The sequence below is a fragment of the Contarinia nasturtii genome, unplaced genomic scaffold, assembly GCF_009176525.2.
Source record: "Contarinia nasturtii isolate CC-2019 unplaced genomic scaffold, AAFC_CNas_1.1 Cnas_scaffold_187, whole genome shotgun sequence".
Classification (NCBI taxonomy): Eukaryota; Metazoa; Arthropoda; class Insecta; order Diptera; family Cecidomyiidae; genus Contarinia; species Contarinia nasturtii.
The window spans coordinates 996,098-1,006,480 of record NW_022197544.1 but is presented as its reverse complement, the minus strand read 5'-3'; the positions used below and the strand labels follow the sequence as shown (position 1 = coordinate 1,006,480).

General features: G+C 32.0%; 1 protein-coding gene across 6 annotated transcripts; it reads left to right on the top strand.

Annotated features, from left to right (window-relative positions):
* The first annotated feature begins 743 nt into the window (after window positions 1-743).
* On the top strand, window positions 744-9,637 carry LOC116352562 (proton-coupled amino acid transporter-like protein CG1139). Of its 6 annotated transcripts, XM_031785260.1 has the most exons (11): window positions 744-906; window positions 1,218-1,246; window positions 6,749-6,921; window positions 6,989-7,072; window positions 7,145-7,200; window positions 7,268-7,362; window positions 7,461-7,582; window positions 7,712-7,935; window positions 8,024-8,333; window positions 8,421-8,587; window positions 8,877-9,637. In XM_031785260.1, exons 3-11 carry the CDS (start codon window positions 6,875-6,877, stop codon window positions 9,185-9,187), a joined length of 1,416 nt encoding a protein of 471 aa, XP_031641120.1. In that variant the 5' UTR covers window positions 744-906; window positions 1,218-1,246; window positions 6,749-6,874; the 3' UTR covers window positions 9,188-9,637. The 6 variants fall into 6 exon arrangements, with proteins under 6 accessions (XP_031641120.1, XP_031641119.1, XP_031641121.1 ...); XM_031785259.1 differs by lacking the exons at window positions 744-906; window positions 1,218-1,246 and adding an exon at window positions 3,529-3,657; XM_031785261.1 differs by lacking the exons at window positions 744-906; window positions 1,218-1,246 and adding an exon at window positions 3,695-3,905.
* The last annotated feature ends 746 nt before the right edge of the window (window positions 9,638-10,383 follow it).

Sequence of the window (10,383 nt, the reverse complement as noted above, 5' to 3'; positions counted from 1 at the left end):
TTCGTGTGTTTTATTCCATTCTAAATCTTTTAGTGAAAAAATCAAACGGCTTAAAAGCAGTTTCTTTGACTACAAATTATATGGTTAGTATTTTGAAGCCAAATTGTGTACAAGAGCAAAAGTAAGACAGGAAGAGATAGAAATATGAAGAAAATTACAAAAAATCTTATTTTTTTAAAGTGTGCACAAAAAAAATCTTTTACAATTGAAATTGGTCACGGTAATAGTAAATTATCTAGACATCAATTGTATCAAAAATCTCAGATCTCAGAAATGCTTTGTTTCAAATGTTCACTTCAGTGCTATATTAAAATCTATAAAAAAATAGATATCACATGAGTTTCAGTTTAGATTTTAGATAAGTTTTCTTATGTCAATAAAAAATACACAGATTCTTGGCTCATGTATTCTTTGGTGAAGAATTCAAAACGGTATTCAAGAAAAAAACCGTTCTTTTGATTTCAAATGGTTTAGCATGTGCATGGTTCGTACTTTGAAGGGGAAATGTGCAAATGTTGCGCCTGCGGAACAGAGCACCACAGATATTCATCGTCTGCGTTCACTTACTGTCAACCGTGAGTCGAAAGAATGGTACGAAAATGTGCATAAAAAGACATCCATCGTTGAATGAAAATCGGTCCCCCTTCATCCATTACTCCATTACTATGGTGTAAACAATTTCGATGACATTTCGGCTCCTAAATGCGTATCGTCTCATTCATTCCACTCGACATCGACATCAGAACTAAACGATAACGCAGTTATATGAAAAATTGTGCTTCAAAGTAGTGTATAAATATAATAAACGGTGTATCAATTCATCGAAATTCGAATTAGTGTAATTAAATAAACCAAAAAGACAAAACAAACTCTTCAATATGCTATCGAAGAAACAATGATTTGAAAGTAATTACCACTCCCAGATATAGTTGATTGGATTTACGTTTTTCTCGGTTTTTACCATTTTTTGTTTCTTGCCCACATTTCCGCGCTTTTTGTTTGTTTACTTTGTCGTACATCGTCATTTATTACATAATTTTTCAGATGATTCAATCGTCGCCTAACTGTCTGTGAATGAATATTTTCTTTGTTTTGTGTGCGATACATTTTTATCATATTTGCATACATTGTGTATGTGCTCATGGTGTAGAGCAGAGAACATTAAAGTATTAAAGAGTATAAATTTCCATTTTTATTTTTTCATGCAAAATTACTAGTCTTGATGGATTGATATCATCATGATACGGTGAGTGTGTTGTGTTATTTCGTTCTTTTTTTTGTTTAATTAATTTGTTATTCTGCTGGAATTTAATTGGGTGTAATTTGATATGAAATGTAATCATCGGGAAAATATCGACAAAGTCAATACGGGTGAACATGAATGAAAATGTAATATTCAAAAGCGATATTGGTTTTCTAGCACTATCTATGTTTGTCTATCTATCTAGCAGTTTGTCTTACATGTAATATAACAATGTATAAATTGTCAAATTTATCAATATGTGAGCGTAAAATCTAAAGAGGGTTCGGTTATGGTTTTTATCTGGTTTCATGATAGTTCTGTTAAGTGACAGTGTGAACAATGTACATCGAAAGGTGTGGTAGAGTTGCAGCGAAAACCACAATTTATTGATGCCATTATACGACGATTTCATTCAAAAAATTGTGTTGAAAGCTGTTTTAAAAAGAAGAAAAAGAAAAAAAAAATGGTTTTCATTTTCTCTGGCTCTGGTAATAATGAACATTCTTAATGCATTTATTCATCGACATTTATTGAAACAAGTATTTAAAAACTCGATTGAAACAATTGCATGGAGCAAATAAACAATGAGAAATTAGTGCGGCATTTTCCTTGAGTAACAGAAGAGGCGAACGTGAACGAGAGAGAATGAATGAGATGGAAAAAGCTATGTTTTGTGTCTGTTTCTAACTTGAATACTTGGTAATCGGTCTTTTTGTGTGTTTTTTTGCAAGCAAATATCGGAGTTTGTTATTTAAAAGAAATGAAATAATCAAAAGAGATTCGGATCAAAGTGGGAAAGAGAGAATGAAAAAACACTTTTTAATTGAAATTAAAATTAAGAATAACGTGTTTACACATAGTGAGAACGATGATAGAACTGTGTGTGTATGTGTGTGTGTTTCATCATCATCATATTTTAATTTGGATTTTAGTTTCTTCATGACTTCGATTAAATAACAAAAGAAAGAACGGTAAAAATGTTACTAGAATTTCACACTCGGGCGATTTGAATAGAAAGATGCGTGTGTTTACATGCATGTCATTGCCATTTCGTATTGATTGCACGTCGAGTGCATTTCCTCTCTTTCATTCTCTCCGCCGCTCTGTCTTTGTATTCATTTCGTTGGCAACGCGAGTGCACCGTTCCCAACTCATGCTCCACAATTGTTGAGCAAGCAACAGACAAACATCTGTGGATGGAAAATTGAAATGAAAGAAATTCAAAAGAGAGATAGAAAATTTATTACACATTATTTTAGTCAATTTAATACGTTTATGGCGGTTTTGACTACTGTGCCGACTGGGCTTGTCGGACTTTTTTTCTCTCTCTCTGGTATTTTTTTGTTGAGTGGCATAATTTTAAAATTTCAATGCCAAAATTTGAGATTTTCGTGGATTGAAAGGTCAAAATTAGAAAAATTCAACAAAAAATACCAGAGAGATATAAATCCGACAAGCCTATTGCCGACTCGAAATGATTCGCGAATCGCATGTGGCCGATGAAAGAAGGGTGATTGAAATGCAAAAATCATTCATCGCTACCTACTCTTACGGCGGTACAATTTGAATCATTTAATACATTGGCCATTTGCTATGCCGTTAATCAACATACACGCGCGCAATCTACTTTCATTCCGTTTGATGGTTTCGCCTTACTTTGCACTCAAATCATTTTTTTTCTAGTGACCGTAAATCGAGACAACCGTCAAAATTGCTCAACCGAAACCAAAACGAAAGAGAAAAAAGCCGGTAGAATACACTGGAAGTATGTACACAGAGAACGTATGAGATGTTTGAGAAATGAAGAGAGACACACATACAAAACATGTGCTTGCAACATATACGTTCATTCTTCTTAATTCCTGTGTGTTCCTTTCTTCTTTCGGGGAATGCTTGTGTTTTGTTCGGCGAATTATTGTATTCTGTTCGATTCGATTCGTTCGTTCCTTTTATGTCATTCTTTTCTGCACAGACAAAACCATTTCAAGTACATATATATACAATACACACACGGATGGGTATGTTATTATACCATATTGCATGCACGGTCGAATTTTTGGCTGTATGCTTGAATAAGCGCACATTTTTGGTTTTTTTTTCTCTCTTATGTTTAAAAAGAACAAAAAGTGTTCTTCTTCTTTTTTTAAAATCGTTTTCGTTGTTATTCTTACCTTTTTTTTCTATCTTCCATCTTTTTTCGTCAAACGATCTCTTTCTCTGCTTTTATCTCTCTCGGTCTCTCTCTCTTTCGCCCATTCTGTGTGTGGCTGTATGTATAATTGTATATGCACTGCTTTCACATAGTATCACAGACCGAAATAGAACCAAACATTTGAATCCAGTCGTCACAAGTGAGAGACGGCGAGTACATTGTACATTGCGTAGCATAGCGCGAACGGCGTCACACACATATTGTAAGTTCTTTTACAAGAGATTTATTCATATCATCAGTAAAAACAGTAGTTTACGTTCATGTTATATACGTCGTAGACAGAAGTTTCGCCGGCAACGCGAGTATTACACGAGAATACACAAAAAAAATATCATCTAACAAAATCGGCTATTTGATTCTGTCTCACCTCAAAGTTTGATATAACAATTTTCGAGATTTTTATAAGTTGTTGCCGTTTTGTGAATTTGATTGCAATTCAAGAATCAACAAGTAAATTTCAAATTTTATTTAGTGTTTTTTTTTTAATTCAATGATCATGCTAGTGATCATGTGTACGGTTTTATAGTTTGTATGTAACAGTGGATGTTGAGATTGAAAAAAAATTGAATGAGTAACATATTGACATTTGAAAAAGTCACTTTGTGTTCATTTTTGAATGCTTGAGTAAAGTACACATTTTCAGTACCAAAGTTCAAATTTTGGGATAGCAACGATGTTTGTTAATTTCAAAAGAGAGAGAGAGAGAAATAAAGAGGTACAAAGTTATTCGTTTCAAAGTGTGAATGGAAATCATTGAACGGAACGTAATGCGGTAGAGAAAAAAACGAGCGCAAACGAAAAGAGAGATATTTGTCAGGCGTGAGATTAATTCGTTTTTATGATTTGAATATTTTCTATTTCGTTGGTATTGTATGGAAAAGAGTTGTTGGGTCTGCTGAACCGTGAGTTTAAAAGTCATCAAGCTTGGTCACTTCAAAATGTTGTTTACTGTAAAAAAGTTTGTTTTTTTGTTGATTAAAAATGAAAGCAACTGAATAAATATTTTGGATTCAATATTAAAATCGAACAATTGAAATTCTGTGTGAGAAGCTGGGCCAATGTAAACAGAAGAATTTTGTTTTAATGTTCGAATCAAACAAACAAATGCATAAATATTAAAAACGAAATGCACTCAAATCATGAAAAAGCAAAGCCAACTTTTCTTTTTTTGTTTTTCAAAATTATTATTTTTAGAAATCTCACACACAGAAATGTGTTTGAACACACAATAATGAATACACACATTGTTTTATATGACACATAAATAGACGCATTTTAAAATTTGAAACAACAACAGACACACCAGAACAGAACACGTAAATATTCATCGGTTGCATAGACGCACGACGACAAATCGGAATAGAACTTTTGTACGATTCCAACGTTTGTTTGTTGCACATGAATTTAATATGCACATAGTATTTTGAGCGTACGGGTCAAATTCTTTGAATTTTTTATGTAAATTGCCGTGTTTTACGATTTTCCTGTACAGAAACAAATACGCTTTATTGATCTGATGGAGATAAATGGCATGTGCGATTCATTGCAATGATATCGAATCGTTATTTTCGTTGAACTTTTTCGGAATTTTATTTTTAAAAAAATCAAAATCAAAGCCAAGATGCATGATCATCCATACACAATAAGTAACGCAATTTCATGAAAATAAATAAATAACTGACTATCTTATCCGCTATGATATTTTCATTATCTTCAATTCGAGAATTATATTTTAAAATAACAACACTCTACATTCTTGCATACATTCGCCCTCGAAGTTTATTTTTTTAAGACGACATCGGTGATCGTATTACATTTTTGTTTTTTTGAGATCAAAGCAGCCGACATTCGAGAAAAGTCACACAAGCTGACGACGGATTCATGTTGTTGCTGAACGTGACAAATTTCTTGTTCACGTTTTAAAATAATCGTGAATAAGCTAAATCGAGCCTTTGTACAGCATGATCACCAAACTGCATGTGTGTGTGAACATTATTCCACTTCTTTTTACTTTCTTTCGAATCAATTTGATATGCACAAACTTTTGCCAAAATAATTGAGTTTGATTGAAACCGAACGATAAACATATCAATTCTCTTGTGTAGTTGGCGAGGTTGTATTTGCTTGCACGTATAAACAAATCAACAGTATGAAAAATACAGCAAAGATGAACGAAAAAAAAAAACAACAACATAAGAATTGAAACATGTAAATCAACGTATTTGATTCTGAAGCACATGACTATTATTTAGGTGAGGGCAAGATACAGTAAATTGATTTGATGTGATGCGCATTGTGATTGTCCATGATTGTTGTGATTGAGCTATATTCAAAAGGAGATTTTGTACTAAAAAAAAAGAATTTATTGTCCATTGATTGATTCGTTCTGTGCAAACAATCAAATCAAATCGTTTTAAACGAAATCTATTTACATGAAAAATGAAATACCGACCCACAGACGGACAGCTACAAAACAAGGAATTAATATGGTTGTTTGTGAAATGAATGACGAAAATTTTCGAATATAAATAAAATTGATAACCTTCTGACTTGACTTAGAGCAGTTTAACGCAATGACTTTAGAATGATACAACTATTTAACTGCATCAACACAAAATAAAGCATCTATGTTAATAACAATATCAGTTTATACAGAATTGTGGCCGAGTTAGATGGCGAACGTATATTTAAAAAAAAAAAATTTACGCGATGGACACTAGTTAATTTGAGCATTAAGAGGGAGTGAATTTGACTGCATTAATAAGGTCGATTTATTTCCATTTGTTATTGTTCTAAAACTAACATTTATTTTTGTTGAAGGCTAAGATCCGAGAAATATTTAATCTACGACACCACAATCGCTTAGATTGCACATTGTGATTATTTTTGTTTTCTTTCGTTTCATCATCAAATCAAAGTTCTTCTCTTTGCATTTCGCTGTCGCGCTATTTGAGTAGTGTCAATGTTTTTGTTTTTATGATTCAACTCTTGCTCTCACTATCTCACGCGCCCCAAAAGAACCTTTTTGAACAAACGAACGCAATGTCATTTATGTATAGAAACAGCGACGGGGAATCATATATTGGATAATTGACCCGTGTAATTGAACTCTCTTAAATACATTTCATTCCACTTTATTCAATTGCCGTATATCGGTCAGAGTTGTGTCTATAGACTAGATATTAATATATTCATTTGATTTCATTCTCAAATTTATGTTTCACTCATTTCTCTCTTTTCTCTTTCCCTCTCTCTTTCTGTTTGTATCTCTTCATTCACTAATTTCTAAACAGTAAACTGTTATAGAAACCAATTATTGAACGAATTATAATAATTGGGAGCACCGATTTTTGGGATCGAAACAAAAGCCACAGAGTGAAAAGAACGTGCACACGGTCAACAATTCAAAATCATCAATCATGTCAACGTCACCAACGGAATCGAAGAAAGATGGCATCAAATTACAGTAAGGATTTTACAGTGTTTTTTTTTTAATTTCATCGCATGATTTGTTTTACTTTTTCTCTCACTAGAAACTTAAATGATGCCGAAATTCCATTGCAACCCGATAGCGAATATGATCCGCATTTACATCGAAATGTACCGCATCCAACAACGTAAGAGCACTTTGAAAAAATTTCTGAACTTTTGCAACATTTTTCAATTCGAATGATTTATTCTGACTTTAGTAATACCGAAACATTGGTGCATTTGTTGAAAGGTTCATTGGGCACGGGTATCTTAGGTAAATATTAATGAAAATAATTATCTGAGTGATGATAAATAATAATTAAAAACGAATTAACTTTTAGCAATGCCCAAGGCATTTCATCAGTCTGGCTATCTTAATGGCATTGTTTGTACTATCTTGATTGGAATTTTGTGCACATGGGGCCTTCATATTTTAGTAAGTTTTTTTATTAATATAATTAATAATTTCGAATATATTTTAAACGACAAATAAATTGTGTTTCTAATGCATATTTCTTTTCAAATAAATTTTAGGTGAGATCTCAGTACATTTTATGTAAACGTCACCGTGTTCCAATTCTAACGTATCCGGTATCGATGAAAATGGCATTGGAAGAAGGACCGCCCTATCTGCGTTGGTTGGCTCCATTTGCTATGTAAGTTTATGATTTTTATAATAAATTTTGACGCTTACAAGTGACCAAAAAGAAAACTTCTTTGTACAAATATCAATAACTATTAATAAATAAATAAAAGAAAATAAACAAATTCTTTCACAATTCCAGATTGATCGTTGATGGTTTTTTGATAGTCTATCAATTGGGTATTTGTTGCGTTTATATTGTGTTTGTCGCAAAGAATATAAAAGAATTTGTAGACGTTTGGTATGAATTGGACGTTGAATACTATATGTTAATATTGTTGTTGCCGTTAATTTTATTGAATTGTATTCGCAATTTGAAAGTATTGGCACCATTTTCGACCTTGGCCAATGCCATCACATTTATTGGTAAATAATAATCTGAACATATGATTTAAATCTTTTAAATTTATTGCAATTAATGTCTAATTTGTTTTTTTCTCTCGTTCTGTTATAGGTATTGGGCTTATTTTGTATTTTGTGTTCCAAGGTTTACAGTCAATTGGTAAACTTGATACCTTTGGCAAAGTTAACGAATTCCCATTATTCTTTGGCACCACATTGTTTGCAATTGAAGCGGTCGGCGTTGTGGTCGCTTTGGAAAATAATATGCAAACACCAAAATCATTTGGCTCAAAATTCGGTGTATTAAACGTTGGAATGTTTGTTATCACGTTATTGTATGCTTTCTTCGGATTTGTTGGCTATTGGAAATATGGTGAACACTCCAAAGATAGTATTACACTTAATTTACCACCAGATTCTGTGTAAGCATACACGATATATATACGTATTTAATGCCACAACAAAACTTAAATTTGTTAATTTAAATTTTTCGTTAATTTTATGTGCAGCATAACAAAAATTGTTCAAGGAATATTCACAGTGGCCACATTCATTTCGTATGGACTGCAATGCTATGTACCGGTTGAAATTATCTGGGGAAATTATCTTAAAAAACGTTTCAATGAGAGCCTCATATGGGAGTTGGTTGTTCGCATTGTCATTGTCTTGATCACATGTGAGTGTTACACTAGGTGTCACATGACATTTTTTCTTTGTATAAATTTCGTTTTTCTCTTTTGTTGCTATAGTTTTCAAAAATCTACTCCGATAGAAATTCGTAGTAATTTATTTTCTAAATTTGTATTGGAGCGGATTTTTAAAAATTATACCAACACAAAAAAAAATCGAAATTTATACCCACTTATATGAGACACCCTGTATATTAACGTAAATGCAATGCATCCGCATTTTTATATGCCATTTCTAATGACCGTTATCCGTTCTTTCTCTTTATTTCCGAATAGTTTTGTTGGCAATTTCAGTGCCACAATTGGCATTGTTCATTTCATTGTTTGGTGCATTATGTTTGTCCGTGCTTGGAATTGCCTTCCCTTCGTTGATGGAGATCTGCGTATTATATCCTAATAATTGGGGACGTTGCGGCCATGTGGTTATCCGTAATGTTATTCTAATTGCAATCGGTTTATTTGCACTAATCACCGGCACAAACAAATCACTCGTCGATATTATTGCCACCTTCTCCAACAGCACTATAGCACCGTCCAACAGCACTATCTTTATTCCAACAACATCCACCGTACCAAACGGAATTTAAACTTACAAACATTAATACGAAACAAATTATATATAACAAACAACATTTATTTCGTCGAAAACAGAAACAAACAAACAATCAAATCAATCTATCAATTGACCAAAACCGTATTGTATGTAGTTTAACTAAAAAGCATATGGCACCTGTCAATTAATTAGATTAGAACATTTATAAAGCCAAACATTCGTCGAATATTAGAATTATTTTCGAAGACACGTGTAACACAATGAAACGAGCTACAAATTTCCATTTTTAATGCTTTTTACAACTATGCGAAAAATCTTCCGCAGTATCAACAGAGAAACGAATGCTTCGGCAAGAATATGGCCGATACATTATGATGGAGTTTATATTCTAAGAATTTACTGAGATTTTTTTTCTTCAATCTAACATTTCATTTTTAGAATATTATTCATTATTTACTTAGTATTCCGTTCTTTTTCATTTGTTTAAGAGAAAGTAGTGTTACAATAAATTTTGTTGATCTACAACAATTTAAAATATGTTTGCCGTTTTTTTTTCTCTTTAATACAAATATTTGCTTTTTGACAAAATAAAAAAATAACGAATATATTGAAAATGATGGAAATACTTAAAATGTAAACATGATCAACTGAACAATAAATCGCACAAAACAGAAAATCGGAGTATCTTAGCTTCAGAACTAAAAGAAATCATTTCATACTCTGTTGAGAGAGTCAATGATTTTATACATTTTTCGTTGAAAAATATGTCATTCAACACAAATAATTTACGAAGAAAAAAATGAATTATGTAGAGTTTGAATGTTGTATAATGTATGAAATAAATGATTAAATGAATATAAATGGCGAAATCAAATCAATTTTGCTTGCAAAATCAAATCTTGCTTTTTACTTCTCTTCATAAATAAAAACCGGAAATGATCAAACAAAAACGTAAGTTTACGATAAAGTGCAAAAATATCGATTTTCTTTGATTTACAAGAAAAAGGGACGAAAGTCATGATGTCACAAAAGTTTTAATTCATTCCTAAAACAATTTCAATTTTTAAATCACCCATGTTTTTGAAATAACTGACTTGAAGGGATCTTTTTCAATCAGGCTAATTATGTGGTGTAAATTTTGTGAGTTCTGAAAAATGTCTTTTGTTATTTTATGATGATTGTCAATTAGGATGTCAAATTTAAAAATGACAATACAACTTGATTTTTATA

What these genes read in the sequence shown, in the direction of transcription:
- LOC116352562 (XM_031785260.1), top strand. Translation starts at nt 6,875, where the DNA reads ATGTCAACGTCACCAACGGAATCGAAGAAAGATGGCATCAAATTACA. An exon ending in AATTTACCACCAGATTCTGT is followed by an intron (nt 8,334 to 8,420) that starts GTAAGCATACAC and finishes TTTTATGTGCAG; the next exon opens with CATAACAAAAATTGTTCAAG. An exon ending in TGTCATTGTCTTGATCACAT is followed by an intron (nt 8,588 to 8,876) that starts GTGAGTGTTACA and finishes ATTTCCGAATAG; the next exon opens with TTTTGTTGGCAATTTCAGTG.